Genomic DNA, 20,484 nt, shown 5'->3' with positions numbered 1-20,484 from the left:
TTTTTTTTTATTATTTATTATTGATGGTGAGTATATAAATAAAAAAAACAGAACAGAATAGTGTATTTGATATTGAGAAGTTGGAATAATTCTTAGGAAGCATTTAACTTTATTTAATGTCTCTGAAAACAGTAAAATTGAGAATGGAAATGGGGAATGTGTCAAAGAGACAACAACCCGACCAAAGAGCAGAAAACAGCCACAGGCCACCAATGGGTCTACTTCTGGACCCTAAACAAAATTGGGCACTAGAACAGTGAAAATGGATGTCACACCAAACTCCAAAACATATAAATGAATTAAAATAAAAAAAAAACCTACTAGACAAACAAAAGTCATAGTCTCCTTACTTGGGACAGACGCCAAAATACAGTGAGATTAAACATGTTTTGTGAGATCTCAACCCTCCCATATACCTCTATAGCCAATGCAAAATAAATAAACACACGGCAATACACACAGTAAAACTCAGTTTGAAAGAATTCTGAGTACGATGTCAGAAAAGGTAACAATCGAAACTAAACTAAATGATTATGAAACATAAATTACTAGTAAAAAACTATATACTAGTAGTTACTGACTTGTATTGCCAGCTCCAGTCCTCAATTAAACTGATTGAAAGATTGTGTCTGCTTCACATGAAAATCAAGCACAATCTCTCCCTTTTAGGGGTTTACAATCATAAAATATATGACAACCCATATGTTGTTCAAATCTTTCATTCTGTGCACTTTTTTCATTCATAAGACTTTCCTTAATCTCTGTAAATGTTTACTGTATTTGTGGTCCACAAGTTTTCTTTCAATTTTTACAACTTTTCTGGGAATCAGCAAAACTTGAATATCTTTTACCACTTCACCTAAGTTTACAAGATAAGAATTTTTAAGCCAGCCATTGTTAACTCACCTTGTCATCATTTTTATACTCCTTCTTCTTAGTATAAGCCTCCTTTAATTAGGAGCACCTCCAAATATATATACATGTATATGGAATTTTCCCTTAACTTTAAAATTTAAAAGGTAAAACAAAAAAAGTTCTTTTTCCAACAAATGTACAGCACTTATAAATAAACTGTGTAATGCATAGCATATCAACATGGCCCTTTTTATTACAAATTCAGTGTAAACTCCAGTGTGCATGTAAAATATTCTGAAAAGGATCGGTTTCTTAATTTCAAAACTATTTGTTTTTTTCTGCTGATGGTTGTTGGTTCTTTCCAGACCCTCCACCTTCCTCTACCAGTAAAAAGTTATGGACACTATATAACCAGAAGTGCTAAAAGTTGTGTAAAACAACAATCAATCAATCATTGAAATTATTGATGATTAATTGGTTAGAAGCATTTGATTTTGTTCAGACATCTTGAAGGACTTCGACTGAAATTTCATACTTTAGTTGTCTAGGTTTTAATGTAATTTTCCTTTACCAGTCACAATTGACGAATGTAAACAATGTTTGGCTTGTGGATTGATTGTATAGAGTTAATGCGATATAGGATATATTGCCGAAGTCATGTTTTGGTTTATTTTATGCTAATTTGAAATAGCCATGAGTATAGGAAGTGGTGTTTAACACCCGCCATCAATCAATCAAATGTTCTAACAGTTGATTCATACCCCTCTTTAAGGGACGACATCAAAAAATAGATGTAGGATAAAAAACTTAAATCGAATAGTTTTGGGGTGGGGGGTCAACATTGCTGCAAGTTTTGTTAATCTAAAATCGATTTTACATATATCCATATAGGTAAATCAATTTTTCCCAAATTAAGTTAAGAGGGGGGTAGGGGGTCAGCGAAAAAACTATGTGAATTAAGTTTTTTATCCTACATTGAACTTTTGATGTCGTACCTAAATTAATTACAAAAAGTCAACACTATTGGTATACTGAATGGTTTGGAGGGATAGATGTCTGTCTCCAATGCATAAACAAGATTTACATATATGTAGCTTAGTAAGGTTCCTCTGCGTCTGTTGTCTCTTTTCCAGTTGTTTTGTATTTTTTTCAATAAACTAGGTTTATCCTCTTAATATTAATTTGGTTGTTTGTATTGTTGTAGGATTGCTGTCTCATCAAGTTATTTTACATTTACTCTTATTGATATTAATTTCTGACATAAAGAGTGATTTCTATGAAAACAATATGAGATTCATTATAGGCAAACTTATTTTATGAAATGAAATGTAAGAATATACATTTTTAATAAACATATCGCATAATAATGAGACAGTAAAACTGAGAAAGTGTTTACACACTAGAAAGCCTCTCTACTACAATATTACAGTTGGTTTTATGGGAAATGAACTCAATTTGCATTTAAGATAAACATACATGTATAAAAATACTTTCAAGTTGTCATGTAAAATTTCTGAACTACAACTGAAAAGTATCTTATGCTTAAAATTGTCAAGAATCTAAAAATTGTGATTTGATATGTCAAAGAATATTAAAGATAATAAGGTCTTCACTACCAAATTCGTCAAATAACATGAATCATTAATTTTTTTCAAAAGATAACCACATGCAGACTAAAATCATGTATGTCTCGTTCTGATGTACATGATACTTGCAACTAAACTCAAAACACCACTCTATCATTATCATCATCATCTACCTTGGGTCGGCTTCTCAAGTACTATATGTATAGGTGATATTTCAGCTTGTTCACTCTTTTTTGGGGGCTCTCAAACCTACATATATATGCCTAATCCGACACCTGAGTATTCCAACATCCTGCTTCAACCAACACATTTTCATGGTCCCAAAATATGCTTATCCTTGCAGAGTATTCCGACACCCTGCTTAATTCGACATATTTTACTGGTCCCTCAGTGTGTTGGATTACATAGGTTACACTGTAACATTGATCGATGGGTGTTTTACCCCACTTCAAGCACTATTGTTTTTTTTCTTGGTGGTCAGTTGTGGTATTAAAGTATAAGATGTATGTTATATTTCAATTAGTTTGTAATCACTTGATATTGCAATGGGTATCATTTTAGGGTGTTTGCTATAGGACCTTTATCTGAAATGTCAGTGTTTGCCTCAGTGTAATCGAAGACTGAAATTGTTTGTTGAGTATATTTGCTTTCTTAGATGGACTTGAATGCAGGGAGCCTTCACTTCGCAGAGGGGTTATGCCGGTGTTTTCGTTTTCCTGGTTTTTAATGTAAGAATATAGTTCAGTTTTTTAAGCATGGTTGACCTGGTTCCCTTATTTCAATATCAAAAATCATATTTTGATATATTGCCAGTACGAGTTTCTCATTTCTTTGTAGAGCCACTGGATGTTAAGCAACCAACAATCAATCAATCTAGAGCTTGGTTATAATTTTTGGTATTTTTTTTTATACTTATGACTTTTTTCTTTTAATTTAGTTTGTTTTACCTGTGAATGAGCTTTTGTTGGTTATTTATCCAAGATATAGATGTTGATTAGTTACCAATACTTTTTGTTTGAATATACTTAGTAATAGATTTTTGGATGTTGATTTTTGAAAGTGTTCCAAAGTTCATCAAGACTCATTATTTTTATCTTGTTTCAAAACTGTTTGTAGGTTTCAGTGAGGTACTTATTTTTCTATTTGCTCCCACTTTGACTTTTTTTAGTTTAGTACTGTATGAAACTGTTGTTTATTTTGCTGCAGGGCTAAGTTAATTAGTTTAGTACTGTATGAACCTGTTGTTTACTTTGCTGTAGGGTTAAGTTAATTTGTTTAGTACTGTATGAACCTGTTGTTTACTTTGCTGCAGGGCTAAGTTAATTAGTTTAGTACTGTATGAACCTGTTGTTTACTTTGCTGTAGGGTTAAGTTAATTTGTTTAGTACTGTATGAACCTGTTGTTTACTTTGCTGTAGGGTTAAGTTAATTTGTTTAGTACTGTATGAACCTGTTGTTTACTTTGCTGCAGGGCTAAGTTAATTAGTTTAGTACTGTATGAACCTGTTGTTTACTTTGCTGCAGGGCTAAGTTAATTAGTTTAGTACTGTATGAACCTGTTGTTTACTTTGCTGCAGGGCTAAGTTAATTTGACTGTAAACAATGTTGTGAACACTTGCTCCTATTGGTGGTTAAGTTTGGACTCTACTGACAAATGAGGGATGGTCATATATAACAGGTATAAGGTTGTGTCGTTTCTTGTTTATGACCTATGTTAAGTTGTCATTTAGCTATGTCGAAGAGTTGTTGCTTTCGGCAATCCTCGGTAGAATCCGCTGCTCTCCTTGAGGGTACGGAATCGACCGAGTTGAGACGAATGAGAGTTGTTGGTGTACCAGATTTACTATGTATGGCTGCTGATGTTTTCAATTCAATATGGCCAAGGTTGAAATCGCAACGTACCCAGATATTTAAGTTTGTTTGCATAGAACTCTGTTGAGTTAGATACCTAGTTGTTCTATGGATTCTCCTTTATCTGATGGTGGTCGATAGTAAGTGTGTAGGTAAAGTGATTTTTTTTACCTTCATATGATTTTTTTTTTGCCCACAGATTTTCATAATTTGTATCGAGGTCTTGATCGGTAGCTGTATTTGTGATTTGTGTGAATGTGAGCTGGTTTGAGATATAGTCTATGAGGGGATTCACACTGGTTAATTTGTCTTCTCGTAATATTGTTAAACAATAGTTTGATTCGGTTACCAATCCATTATTATTGTCACGATGAACATCTCTTATAGAATAGAAGTTCCTTCAGAATATAAGTTTCAAAAGGAAAAAATATTCTGGAATATTTCCACAGGAATAAATATTACAGGATATGTTCCTAACGGTTTATATTAAAGTTTCCATTGGAACTTCTGTTAAGCGGAACAAATATACGTTGACATTATGACATATCGTATAATTATTTAGCCACGTTTCAGTTTTGAAATATATCTCAGATAACAGTTAACAACACCTTGAAAAGGGCCATAACAGGTTAACAGAAAAAGGTATCTCCCCTCGTCAAAGTTGTATGCAACCTAACAGCACGATCTAATGGTTAAATGTATATTACCGATTAATAGGTTTGAGTCAGCCTGGGTTCGAATGGAAATGCGTACAACATTAGTAGGAGACGGTGACTGGACAAGTAAAATCACAAAAATACTCAACTCCGAGGAAATTTCAAAACGGAAAGTCCCTAATTAAATGGCAAAATCAAATAAAAAAACACATCAGACGAATGGACAACAACTGTCATATTCCTGACTTGGTACAGGCATTTTCAAATGTAGAAAATGGTGGATTGAACCTGGTTTTACAGTGCTTAACCTCTCACTTGTATGACAATCGCATCAAATTCCATTATATTTACAACGATGCGTGAACAAAACAAACATAATAGGTAAAATTGTCAACATAGGGTTTAGTCTTAGATGCATGATTTGTTTTATTATAGTTGTAAGTGGCTTTGAACTAGCAGTCAGATAACTGCGAGTACTCTCAGATCTGTTCCTAGTGTCTTTTTTTGTCGGAATGTACAAGTACCCGGCCACGTCCACTTGTATTTTTGTCCATCTGATGAGTTAAGCCTTTTTCAACTGATTTTTATAGTTCGTTCTTATGTTGTACTGTTATACCACTGTCCCAGGTTAGGGGGGGACTGGGATCCCGCTAACATGTTTAACCCCGCCACATTATTTAAGTATGTGCCTGTCCCAAGTCAGGAGCCTGTAATTCAGTGGTTGTCGTTTGTTTATGTGTTACATATTTGTTTCTTCGTTCATTTTTTTTTTTTATATAAATAAGGCCGTTAGTTTTCTCGTTTGAATTGTTTTACATTGTCTTATCGGAGCTTTTATAGCTGACTATGTGGTATGGGCTTTGCTCATTGTTGAAGGCCGTACGGTGACCTATAGTTGTTAATGTCTGTGTCATTTTGGTCTCTTGTTGACAGTTGTCTCATTGGCAATCATACCACATCTTCTTTTTTATGTTTACAACAGTCACCAATACGTGCATATCATAAGATGCTGACCCTACGCATTCTTATACCTCAGTTTCGTTCCGTTTGGTATTCATGTGATTTTCCTTTAACATTGATTTTTAAAAGAGTTCTTTTGATTAGGTAACAAATAGTGCATCTTATCAATGAACGCACCTGAGTGACATTGAGCTACATTTGGTAGTCAGCTGTTATCAGAGTTCATTTATTAAGTCTTATCTTGTATATTAGAAATTCTGGTAGGTACATTGTATTTTGAAAATATATATAATTTCAATATTGAAATTTTTCACTTTCAACTTAGCATTTCTCATTTCCAAATTGATATTTCTTAGTTCCAACTTATTTGTTGAACAATTTAAACTTCAAACTAAGAAATGTCAACCTAGAAGTGAAAACGTCAAGTTTGGAATTTAGAAAAATCAAGTTAAAAGTTAGAAAAGTGTCTAAATGGAAGCGAAAAAGTCAACCTAGAAATTTGAACTGACAGCTTGAAAGTAACAATGCCAAGCAGAAACTTAGAAAAAAGTAAAATAACGAAAAAAACGAACTACAAGGAAATTTATAACGGAAAGTCCCTTTTCAAATGTGAAAATCAAAAGCCCAAACACATCCGAAAAGATAACAACTGTCATATTCCTGACTTGGTACAGACATTTTTTTATCAAGAAAATGGCGGATTAAACCTGGTTTTATAGCTAGCTTAACATCTCACTCAGGGGCGTAGCTGAGTTGAAATAAAGTGCAAGCATATATCGCCGAGAGGAGCGAGGCGAACATTTTTTGAGCCAAGCGAAGCGAGGCGAAAATTTTTTTGGACCATTTTATGATGAAAATGATAAATACCCTATCTGTTTCTTACTATACCATATTTCAAGAAACGATAGTAACATCCTAGTGGGTTTCGTAATTTGGAAACCCGGGAACAGATAAGACACAAAATGACAAGCAAAAACTTTCAACATTGAAAACCAACTACAGATGAAAAACACGGACCCCGAAAAAATGTGGCGACCTCCGGTGCTCCGAAGGTAAGCAGGTCCTGCTTCTTGCAAGACACCCGTGGTGTTTCTCACGAGGGTCATTTTAAAATCAAATGAGAGGTTTCTACGACAACGGTAGAAGGTCATTTGTAACACAGATACCCTAGGTGAATCAATAGTCTTTTGGACGAAATGACAATGGGAATACGAAATGTTATTTTCTTTGCAGTAACGTCTTGTGAAAACGATGTACATGGCTCATTTACATCTTTGCTGGGCGAATTAGATAAAACGTTTTGGCTTTCGTTATCCGCTGCCTTCTTGCTAAAATAAAAATCTAGCTTCTTCATTTTTATTTTGATTTCTACCGGGGTTAAACTTTGTGTCGTGATTGTAGTTGCAAGTACAGACACCGCCAGACACGATAATCCGGAAAGACTAAAGACTATCCGAAATTCAATTTCAGGATTTTTTTTTTTTTTTTTTTTTTTTGTGAAAAACATGTGCAAGCAAATGATTTTTTGCGTAAAGGCAGCTACGCGCCTGTCACTTGTATGACAGTCGCTTAAAATTCCATTATATTGACAACGACGTGTGAACAAATCAAACATAAACTGATTAGGCGGTTAGTTTTCTCGTTTGAATTGTTTTACTTTTGTCATTTCGGGGCTTTTTATAGCGGACTATGCGATATGGGCTTTGTTCATTGTTGAAGGCCATACGGTGACCTATAGTAGTTAATTTCAGTATCATTTGGTCTTTTATGTGGAGTTGTCTCATTAGCAATCATACCACATCTTCTTGTAACATATAATGGGTTAAAATGTCAAAAATAGCATTAGGGATACAAGTAGTAGAGAGAGTGACGTTTGAGGCACCCCCAAAACACAGGGCGCTAGGGCGCTGACGTCATATGCGCATGCCCCGCCCCCAATATGATATATGGGCATATACTAGCCCTAATGACGTCAGCGGAAGTAAGGAAGATGAGTCTCGACGGATGGACGTAGGTCATATTTGGTCATGACGCAACCATGAATCATCAGGATGCAAGATCAGGACATGACTCACTACATGACAATACCATGATGTACGTATAAAAATTCGAGAAGTATTTTTTCTGTTCGTTATGATGTTTTATGCAACCACAAAAACGCAAGACGCTAAGGCGCTGACGTCATATGAACAGTATGACTCACGTAGATCTTTGCCAATTCTAGTATGAAGGGCTATATATCAAAACGGAACCACCCGATGTCGGATTATGACTCTTGGACCACCATATGATGAATTCCATATATGGAAAGCGACCACAATACCCTATGACCATATATGGAAATTATGACCATATTTGGTAAGAACCTTATTTTCACTCAAAATAAACATACATGACCATATATGGAAATCGACAAAACAACCTATGACCATATATGGAAATCATGACCAAATTTGGTAAAAACCTTATTTCCGTTGAAAAATCAAAATAAAATACATGACCATATATGGAAACCGACCAGATACCCTATGATCATATATGGAAATGATGACCAAATTTGGAAAAAAACTTTTATTTTCACTAAAATTCAAAATAAACATATATGACCATATATGGACAGCAGGTCACGTGATCGTATCGAGGAACGTTAACTCTGGTACAAAACAAGGGAAGCAACTCTGTATATATATATCTCGTGGAGTGACAATTCAACGAGGCAAGGTCACGTGATCGTATCGAGGAACTCTGATACAAAAAAAAAGGGAAGCAACTCTTCATGATGTGAACATCAATCACCGATTCGGGGCAAATAGAAAAAATACCAACGCAGATGTCAGTTTCATATATATTTATTACATTCATTCGTACAATGCAAGCAGTTTGTCGTCGTTCTTTGTACACCGCCGCGGACTGGAGGAGCATGCGTGTGGCAGGGAGGAGGAGGAAAGGGTCTCCAAGGCGAGGAGGCTCGACAGCAGCGAGGATACCTCCGAATACGACACGGACGAAGACGCACTTCCCATGAGCGACGCGGAACTAGAAGAAGCGTTGGAAGGGTTACCGGTGGACGTACGTTGTGCCGAAGAGTTACCCGCAGACATCTCGCACCGACCGATGACCTATGTCGTCAACACGGATACCTGCGATGGACCGGGGAAGCATTGGGTGGCGTTTCACTTTCCATCCACGGGACCGGCAGAATTCTTCGATTCACTCGGACGTTCTCCGGAGTATTACCATCGTCGCTTCAGGAACGTGTTCATCGCCAATGGACCTCAATACAGATTCAGTACGACTCAAGTGCAACCGGGATCATCCGATACGTGCGGACTCTATTGTGTACATTTCGTGAAGATGAGATATAGAAACATTAGCATGGAAGACATTGTGAAAGATTTTTCCCCTAGAGACTTGATGAGTAACGACGACAAACTGCTTGCATTGTACGAATGAATGTAATAAATATATATGAAACTGACATCTTCGTTGGTATTTTTTTTCTATTTGCTCCGAACACGATACGATTAATCGGTGATTGACGTTCACACCATGAAGAGTTGCCTCCCTTTATTGTACCAGAGTTCCTCGATACGATCGTGTGACCTTGCCTCGAACGTTGAATTGTCAATCCACGAGAGATATATATACAGAGTTGCTTCCCTTGTTTTGTACCAGATTTCACGTTCCTCGATACGATCACGTGACCTGTTGTCCATATATGGACATGTATTTTATTTTGATTTTTGAGTGAAAATAAGGTTTTTACCAAATTTGGTCATAATTTCCATACATGGTCATACGGTATCTGGTCGGTTTCCATATATGATCATGAATTTTTTTTTTTGATTTTTGAATGAAAATAAGTTTTTTACCAAATTTGGTCATGATTTCCATATATGGTCATAGGTTGTTTTGTCGATTTCCATATATGGTCATGTATGTTTATTTTGAGTGAAAATAAGGTTTTTACCAAATTTGGTCATAATTTCCATATATGGTCATAGGGTATTGTGGTCGCTTTCCATATATGGGATTCATCAAATGGTGGTTCAAGAGTCATAATCCGACATCAGGTGCTTCCGTTTTGATATATAGCCCTTCAATTTCCTCGTTTCCTATATGGCCGGCGTGCATTCGGTATGACTCATGGTATTATCATGTAGTGAGTCATGCCCTGATCTTGCATCCTGATGATTCATGGTCGCACCGCGTCATGACCAAATATGGCCGGCGTGCATTCGGTATGACTCATCTTCCTTACTTCCACTGAAGTCATTAGGGCTAGTATATGCCCATATATAATATTGGGGGCGAGGCATGCGCATATGACGTCAGCGCCCTAGCGCCCTGTGTTTTGGGGGTGCCTCAAACGTCACTCTCTCTACTACTGATACAGTAGTCAACTTTACGTTATAATCTTAGTCACTATATAAACAGACAAATACATGTATGTAGAAAGGTCGGATAAACCTGGTTATATATAGTTAGCTTAAACCTCTCACTTATAAATATGACAGTCACAAAGAAATTAAAGATGCCAACTCTGAACTGAGAAACGTCAAATTAGAACTGAAAAATATCAATGTTGAAACAGAAAATGTTGTTTAAATTGTCATATGAATAACCATTTGTAATTCGTTCTTTCCTCTGTCACTTAATTTTTGTATGTGATGTTTAGCTGAGCTCGTCTATGAAGTGGATCATTGATCAAATATCTTTATTGGGAAAAAAAAACAAAACAGAAATATGTCTCCTTTTTTATTTTTATTGTAAATAAAATTGCACACCTTCTTAATCCAAAGAGTAAAGATCTGCTGAGTGACCATCCCAACACTTAGCTTGGCCATCACACTTGTGTATTTTATATGTATGTGTGTTTGCGTCAAAGCTTATCTCAAGTTGATGAGAATGTGAGTTATCGGTCGTGGTTCCTACTGTTACTGTAAGGCCTTTAGCCAAATCCTGCATGTCCTCATAGTCAATATAAAACTCATGGAAATGATGACCAGGTGGGTCTTGGTTTGTGACAGATGTTCGGAAGTGTGAGTCAGCTTGTGTTATTCCAGCACCAGCAAGTGCACTTGGTTTTTGCTCAAGATATCCACCCAAATTTTTCAAGTGATTCAGAACGTCTTTAACCGCGTCAAGCTCCTTTCCAATTTGGTTACCTTCCCGAGTGACGGGCATGACGGGATATCTAAGTCGAAGTTTTCCAACGCCTGGAATATCTGGGAGTGTGATACGTTGACCGGAAGACACTACTTTTTTAACAGCACCATGCCTGTCGAGTACACCTACTGCCCCTCGGTCAGTATCGGCCTTATCCTTATCGACGTTTGTACCATGGAAGAATTCGACGGGTGTTTTATAGAAAAGTTTAAAAGATGTACCATTATATGCTTTATCTACTGTTGTTCCACCGTTCCTTTTACCGCCTTCAACGATTGTTGCTTGTCCACGACGGTCTCTCCTGTCTACGTATTTAAGGTTATGAGGATTCCAACTAAATAAAGGAGTCAAATAAATAAGTTCTAATGGAATAGCGTAGGAATACCTGACTGCTTCTGTTTTACATTCCTTGTGGTGAGTATGTTCATTCTTTGCACAGTAATGTATTTTCATTGGTGCTACCTTTGGGTTAGACGTCTGAGCAACGAACAAGTTACTATCTGAAAATCCACGATGAACATCTCTTATACCCATAGCTCCCTTTCTATCGTGTTTGAATCGTCGATGATAGTAGGCGGTATTTAGAAGAGTGGCATTTACCTTACGAGGATCTAAAGTATCCATTCCAAACGTATTATCGTGTAAGACAGCTCCATAGTTGTCTTTTCCTGGGATCTCATTCATAATTTTATCGAGAACACCATTATGATAAGAAGCATCTTTAAAGTTACCGAATCCATCTTCCCATTGGAAATGATTTTCTCTTCCAAATTTTCTAGCAAATGAAAATCTTGCTGCTCTTGTATGTGCATATCTTGTCAAGTTCATTTTGTGTCCAATTCTTCCTGCCATATCATCAACTGGTTTAAGTGTAGATAAAGGTAGATCAAATGACAATGGATGGCATGATATCCTATAGTTCCATTGCGCATACTCAGGAGTTCCGTTGATCATATTCATGATTGTTGTTGGGAGGTATGAGAAATTCTCTAGGTAGTGTTTTCCTCCAGTGTAAGATGTAAATCGAATCTTTTCTTGTAAGTCGAACCAGCTCTCAGCATCGATGGAATGACGATCGCTTTGAAATGGTTCGTCAATCGACTTTGTACTTGTTGTCCATGTACCCTCTAAATAACACAAAACCGGTTTGAAGTATGGTCTATAGTCTCTGAAGTTATGATTTTGAAATGCAAAAGCACGGAAATAGTTTTGCATTTCATGAACTTGTTCTTGTAGATTGGGTTTGGCCAATACGGATGGCGGTACCGCAGGGAAAGGAATTTCGTCCTGTTGGTTATAATTTTTAGAGGTTTTGCTGGGCATACGCAATTTGTAATCATTATGTCTTGTTCTAAATTCTACGCCATTCATGTTAGCAATAAATTCTCCCATTCCGACAGTTCTGTCGTAATTTGAATGTTCATGGATAGAGCAGACAGAGTTATAACTGTGGGTTTGTGTGAAATATGATTTTGTACCATCATTTGTAGTACGTATCTGTTTGATTCCGGAATCGGCATCGGAACGAGCTCTTTCTCCGATTGAAAGTTCTGTTAACATGAGCTGTCTAGTAAGATCTTCTACCTTTTTGGCAAGCGTTTCAAACTGGTGATCAGTCACGGCTGACAGGGTTCCTGTGACCAGCAGGGAAATTGCTAGTAACAACCTCATTATGAGTTCTGAAAAAAATATGAATTGATATAAGAAATTCAAAATGTGGCATTAGTGCCAATGAGACAACTCTCCATCAAAGTCAAAAGTAAACAATAATAGGGCACATTTAAATATGAGGATAAATAAATTGATATTGAGTATGTCACGTATCATGTACATTTTGGTGTATGCTGGCGATTCCTGTCCAATGGTTCGTTTCTCTACGCTCAATATCAATAGTATCGAGCATTTAACGTCTTTGAATACAGCCGTTTTCTATTAACCTTTTTATACCACGTGACCGACCCAGGGAGAGGTTAGATGGCACACATCCCTTTATTTTATTGATGTTTAGTTTAATCATATGATATAGAGAAGCGTTACAGCAAAACGCATTGAGTGCGTAGGTAAAGTTGATATGTTTGATTAGCTTGCTTGCTAGTTGAACCGTGAAGTCATTATTATGTAAGGTGTACTACTCCCCTTTAAAGGTAGACTAGTCCGACAAACAACCAATCTATATCTGCATGTAGGACTAGACTACTCTGAATGAAGGTTGTATACCTAATGTAATAATTATTGCACAAGTCAGCTAGCAAGCTAGCTAACCAAAGATATTATATTTACCTTCACACTCGAGGCCTTTTGCTGTAAACGAGTCCGACAAGTTTACAGCAAACTGAAGGCAGATACACAGTATGGAGCTACGATATGTTGTCTAGACGTGAGGACTTGGATTAGGTTTACAGAATAATTTCATGATGGGACTAATTTACAGAAAATTGGGGAAAAAAAATAGAAAGTGTAAAAATAGAGCAAAAAGAAAAGAGAGTGGTATGGTGCTCAAATATAACGGATGGAGAAAAATGGGCGAAAGAATATAAGAATAGAAAAAAATGTCTAAAAATTTAAAGAATACAAAAATGATGCACCTTCTATCCAGACAATCCTAGATTCTTAATGTATTTGAAATGTGAGTGCAAATTCATGATGGTTTTGTTGTAAATGCCACTGCTAACAATTTATTAGATACGATGAAGATGATTGTTTCTTTCAAATTTATATGCATGCATGAATCGGAGAATTTGTAATTTTGATTTATATATGCTGATGTATTACTTGTACACAAATGTCAGTGGCAGATCCAGAACTTTTTATAAAGGCTCTGACTGACCTAAAAAAAAAAGGGGGGCTCCAGTCATGCTTCAGTGATTCCCTATATAATCAACCAAATGTTTCCCATTAAAAGGGGACGGGGCCCTCAGAGCCTTCCATGGATCCACCCTATGAATGTATTCAATAAATGAGGAATAATGAAAAAATTATAAATTCAGACCAGCCCACCAATGTTTGCACTACTTATTTTGAAAAACCAAGACAACTAACAAGATAATATGTATAAATATAAGACGAGATAGCAACCCAATCGTCAAAATAAAATCCAAACTTATATTTTATTAAGATTTCTTCAGAGGTAAATATGTACTATGAAAATTGAAAAATAAAATAGATGTTTCTTCCTTTAATTCCTTAAAATTATTAGGAAAGCAGGATACACCAAATTATCGTATAACACGATATCTCTCCACTCTCGGTGGCAGTGAAATATGAATTATTAAATGTATCACTCGGCAAACCTCGCATTTTAAATTTGAAAATATAATTTTCTTTGGAGGATAAATAGCGTAGCACACTGGGAGCAATAGTAGTAAATGCATCAATAATTCATTGAAAATAAGACAAAACTGGGACTAATAGATAACTGTATAAGTTCTATTATATAAAAATACAATAATACTTAACTGGATACCATTGTAAATGAAAGACAAACAAATGAAGAATGTATAGAGAGATTTGAGTATGATACCTTCTTTATTAGGAGTGATACTGAATGATATTAGTTTGAATTAACTAATTTCATAAAAATACCGAACGTCAGTGGCAGATCCAGAACTTTTTATAAAGGCTCTGACTGACCTAAAAAAAAAAGGGGGGGGGCTCCAGTCATGCTTCAGTGATTCCCTATATAATCAACCAAATGTTTCCCATTAAAAGGGGACGGGGCCCTCAGAGCCTTCCATGGATCCACCCTATGAATGTATTCAATAAATGAGGAATAATGAAAAAATTATAAATTCAGACCAGCCCACCAATGTTTGCACTACTTATTTTGAAAAACCAAGACAACTAACAAGATAATATGTATAAATATAAGACGAGATAGCAACCCAATCGTCAAAATAAAATCCAAACTTTAGGCTAAAACATCCGGAGTGTAAAAATTCTCCATTAATGGACAAGCCCTAAATCGTCATTATTCTAAAAATACTGTACAGTAACAAAACTATTCTAAAAATTACAATTTTACGTAATTTTGAATGCGCAAGCATTGTTTGCCTAGTCTGACAACAGTATATCCGGCGTAAGCTATTAGTTTAATGCTCTATATTTTGGGAGGTAGAAGACCTAAATAATTTATTATCGCTATTTTGTGCATTTTTCTTTGATCTTTTTTTGTGATAATTTTTCATGTCATGCTATTCGCTTGAGATGGAAAATTATCGCTAGAAACTAAGGAGGCACGTGGCATTGCTAAGGACATGAAATTGACATCGTCGTCATATGTAAAATAGCAATAAACAGATTAACATCATTGGTCATCTCAACTTGATTGCTTTTCTCGCTTTCGCCGTACTGGCTCAAGCGAGAAATTCAATCTCGTTGAGATGATCAACAATAATCTATAAATATTTTCATAAAGTCACATGCCTTATATTCTCGATGAAGCATATGTCTGTTGTCTATGACCTCATTTTCATGATTCAATGATTGCGTTTATCTAGTACTAGATTATTTCATTGTGTTATTGCGATTTACAGGACAACTGCGATTACTTCTGTTCAAGGTGAGCATGTTCGTCAATTTTGGATTAACTTACCTTGACCTCATTCAAAGATATGGTGATCAGTGTAAGTCTTCGTGATTAGGCCCGTTTCTCATGTAATGTAAGAAGGTCAACCAATTTTAGCGAATTGAATGTTGTAAGTTATGAAGTTCCATATGTAAACTTGACCTCAATAGAGTTTGTTTACATAAACCTAGTTATGCTAGCTAATGTCATTATATGTGCCAACTGCTTATCTTATTTTGAAAACGTTGTGTTGCTTTGACTGTTGCTCATTATATTTTATTAAGATTTCTTCAGAGGTAAATATGTACAATGAAAATTGAAAAATAAAATAGATGTTTCTTCCTTTAATTCCTTAAAATTATTAGGAAAGCAGGATACACCAAATTATCGTATAACACGATATCTCTCCACTCTCGGCGGCAGTGAAATATGAATTATTAAATGTATCACTCGGCAAACCTCGCATTTTAAATTTGAAAATATAATTGTCTTTGGAGGATAAATAGCGTAGCACACTGGGAGCAATAGTAGTAAATGCATCAATAATTCATTGAAAATAAGACAAAACTGGGACTAATAGATAACTGTATAAGTTCTAGTATATAAAAATACAATAATACTTAACTGGATACCATTGTAAATGAAAGACAAACAAATGAAGAATTTATAGAGAGATTTGAGTATGATACCTTCTTTATTAGGAGTGATACTGAATGATATTAGTTTGAATTAACTAATTTCATAAAAATACCGAACGAGCTTTTGTTAGTTTATCAGTATTTTAGAAAATAAAATAAAATGAGAGTTGAAATCAAGCTAGATCAGGGGCGGATCCGGCCATTTTCAAAGTATCAGCTTCGAGTCACAGTATAAAGAACATTGTTAAGTGAGTAGAGCCAATGAGGTAAAAAATGCTCCCATAATGCACCGTAAAGCTGATATTTTCCGATATCAATCTAATAAAAACCAGTTGAGATTGTATTGTTTGTTTTTTCATGATAGAAACGATACTTTTTCTTTCGTTCCTTTGCCAACCGGAAGAGAAAGTAATAAACTCGGGTTCTTATTGACGTCAGTTCAAACATTACCTTTGACGTTATATGTCTGATTTTATGAACATCTGACATGGATGATAGTTATCAAAGGTACCAGGAATATAATTTAATACGCCAGACGCGCGTTTCGTCTTCATAAGACTCATCAGTGACGCTCATATCAAAATATTTATAAAGCCAAACAAGTACATAGTTGAAGAGCATTGAGGATTAAAAATTCCAAATAGTTGTGCCAAATACGGATACGGTAATCTATGCCTGGGATAAGAAAATCCTTAGTTTTTCGGTATAGGGAAAACGGTACTATTTATTCTGCCATAGGCGACAATGTTAACATTTTCTAAATTTACCACTTTTTAAGATAAAAACCTGGATAAAACAGTTATATGTTGTGTTAGTACTTTATTACTCTGTTTTAAAAATTAAAGCCAAATAGTATCATGACCAACTTCCAACGGAGCTTGTTTATGTTATCCATGCCCACCGTCATTTTGCACCAAATTTATGAAATTTTGCAAGTCTTTTCGAATAATTCTCTAGAAAATATTTCAATAGGTTTTAAAATTTATATTGTAAATATACACACTGCAGTTATTCATAGATAAATAAAAAATATATTGTACCCTTACATCCAATCACAGCGCTCCTAATTTGACTTCCTTCACCTGCCTTGGGTACACAAAAGGCCAACCTAATGCTGGGAAAATTAAATACTACCGTTTTCCCTATAAGGCAGAGTAAAGATAATAAAAGAGAAATATCGCACTAGATCATGTCATGAAACATATAATTATCAAATGATTTTTAGATAATGTGCATGCAACTTTTGATGATTATTTTTTAATGACCGAAATGCGGTCTCTCGATCTGGAGGCCCCCTCATGTTTGTTCGCAAGTAATCATATAATCGCGATTTTTTTTTTGCCAATAAGATTCAATATAATCACATGATTATTAATTATTGTTTTAAACAAGATAATCAAATTATCAAAAATACAGACAGTCCTAGATGATCAAATAATCACACATAAATGATCATGAAATATTTGGTCTGGTAATCAAATAATCACCTAAAAAACAACCAAGTAATCATCGCGGAGGACATTTTAGCGCATTGATAGGACATTTTAGCGCATTGATAGGACATTTTAGCGCATTGATAGGACATTTTAGGGCATTGATAGGACATTTGAGCGAAAAATACCGGACGTTTTAGCGCCAAAGTAGAACCCATTTTAGCGCTTGATTTTCAACACAATATAAACATAATTATGATGTCTATCAAAATACAGCATTATTTGTCTAAACAATTTAATCAAATGTTAAAAGTTCGTTCCTGTCTGCAATTGATATACTAGAGAACGTACGTAATGGGCTCTGCCTGGACATACCCCTGCACAATACTGTTGAATTGCGTTAGGAACTGTTCTTTCTCTTTATCTTGTCTAGATTTTGGTGCACATTCATCTATACTTCGTATTTTTATATATGGTGTTGTTTGTAATTTGATATAAGTATATAAAAAAGTAAAAAGCTGGGTTACAACTATAACATTGCTCATTATTATGGGTATGGAACTACTCAGATCCATTATTAGTTCGCTTTGAATTGCACTGATGTTCTGCCCAAGTCTAAGCAAATATTATTCAACCAGGTAAGTTTTCGCCAAAATGGGCTATCGAAAATACATGTGAACGGATTAATTTGGCACTAAAATGGGCTTTAATGTCAGCGCTCAAATGTCCCCTAGTAGTTAATTTATTTTCGCTAAAATGTCCTGCGCCCGTAATCACATAATCAAACATCCCTTGAGGAGACTCCTTCTAACAGATGCCATCAGCCATAGTTGCCATTTTAAAGTCAAAATAGCATAATTAGATGAAAGCCAGAAAATTTGACGTCATGAAATATTTTTTTATAGTTATGTTATAACTGGAATAATTTATTAATACACAAAAAGTAAGTTGCTGGACCTCAATAGTTGAGGGCTAAATCGCAGTGCATTATTTCTTAATTTACTTTGTCAAATACTAAAACTGCATTGGTTTAAATGTTCGCTATAATTAATTTGAACAATTTTCCTTAATGTATTTCAATCATTCTATAGTGAGATACTATGTAAATTGGATTTCTATCTACACAATATAAAAAAGAAGAGACCAAAATTTCACGGAAAGTTTTGTTAACTTACTGAACTGCACTATTTTTTCGCACTTAAAACACACCCCAAAACCCAAAAGAATGTCAAAATGGAATAAGACTAAACAAAAATATAATGTTTTCATCCCTGTTTTTTTTACCATTTAATCTGCATAACTAGGCAGTGGTTGATCTTGTGATGCCTTTTTCCGAGGAACGCAACAATTATATTGCCTTTAGAAAATCATGCAACTGTTTTTCAAGTCAAGACAAAAATATACTGGAAACTTCAAGTTGTCCATACTAATACAGTTGTATGCTGAAGGTGGCTAAACATTTATTGTCAACCTACCTTATGTGTCGCCTATCTCGTATTGCCGAAAGACTGCGTAGCAATGTGAGGTTACAGTGTCATTTATAAGATACCATATTTAAGTCACGTGGTTCCAAGGCTATTCTGGTCAATTTGTAGGATATTTCACCAGTTATTCGGTTTATTGAGATTCTGGTTAGTTGTAAGGACCAGAACTTGACTCTATCCTACAATAAAACATGAATGATAAATTTGATTTGAAGGCATAGAGAAAAATACATGCAAATTGCCACATTTCAAAAATGTGCTTCCAATTCCATTGTTTTGGTTAGTACAGAACAAGAAATAAGGTGTTTATTTTAAGATATCAATTGAGTCGCAAATGAACTTCTTCTATTTAATCTTTCTTTGAAGGGATAATTTTTCGCTTTTTACAGTTCAGATATTATTCTAACTACTTATAACAAACTGTGAAATATATCAACACTAATGCTAAAACCCAACTACTGAACAATGACCTCATTTTTTATATCTGTTTGGTCATTTGTTCTATTCTCTAGCTATTGTGTAAAAAAGCTCTTCATAGGTTCACAACATCCATCCATCATTTTATGATAAAAGCAATTCGTCAAGTTATAAAAAAGAAAAAAAAAATAGATTAAGATAAATATTTTAAGGGTTGGGCTAATAGTGTCATTTATTTCTGCCCCTCAAATAAAAAGCAAATCAATCAAATAACATATTTTTCAGATGGTCGCATGAAATAATTGTCAATATTTTTAAGTTTTGACTTTAATTTTGGCTTTTGGCAATCACATATCTCATAAATAAGGAGAAACCATAGCTTACAAAAATACTCATTATAATTGCTTCATTTTGGTTATTTTTCATTAATATTTAGCTTTGAACAATCTGTACCAAATAGTAGTGCAAACTTGGTCTTAGATCGAGCATCTATATATAGATATACGATAACAAATGCAGCAATTCATAAACCCAATGACTTATAGTACAAAAGAAAAACGGCACGCTTAATCTACAGTTTCCCATTTTCGCCGGCTATATGGACGTTCATTGTGGATGGGAAAGTTTGCAGAAGTCATCACTCATCCTTTTCCTAAAGAGGAGAGGATCTATATTTTCTTTTCATTGCCGTAAATTAAAGCGATAGTAGTTTGCCGATGTTTAATATCATAAATCTATTAATATGAAAATCAAGATTACTAGTACTACAAACTTAAAAGATGGATTGTATGAGTGATGTTTACTCAATGTTCAGTATCAATTGTTTACTGGAATTTACAGGATAACAACAACAAAAATTCACCCAAGATAC

General features: G+C 35.0%; 1 protein-coding gene across 1 annotated transcript; it reads right to left on the bottom strand.

Moving 5' to 3' along the window:
• Window positions 1–10,610: 10,610 nt before the first annotated feature.
• On the bottom strand, window positions 10,611–19,288 carry LOC143057072 (uncharacterized). The gene is made up of 2 exons (XM_076230302.1): window positions 19,188–19,288; window positions 10,611–12,756 (listed from the first exon to the last, which is right to left on the bottom strand). The coding sequence occupies exon 2, from the start codon at window positions 12,746–12,748 to the stop codon at window positions 10,700–10,702; it is 2,049 nt and encodes a 682-aa protein (XP_076086417.1). The 5' UTR covers window positions 12,749–12,756; window positions 19,188–19,288; the 3' UTR covers window positions 10,611–10,699.
• Window positions 19,289–20,484: the final 1,196 nt, after the last annotated feature.

The sequence above is a fragment of the Mytilus galloprovincialis genome, chromosome 13, assembly GCF_965363235.1.
Source record: "Mytilus galloprovincialis chromosome 13, xbMytGall1.hap1.1, whole genome shotgun sequence".
Taxonomy (NCBI): Eukaryota; Metazoa; Mollusca; class Bivalvia; order Mytilida; family Mytilidae; genus Mytilus; species Mytilus galloprovincialis.
This window is presented reverse-complemented; position numbering and strand designations above follow the sequence as displayed.

Bases quoted from the DNA above. Each gene is read 5' to 3' on its own strand.
- LOC143057072 (XM_076230302.1), bottom strand. From the start codon at position 12,748: ATGAGGTTGTTACTAGCAATTTCCCTGCTGGTCACAGGAACCCTGTCA.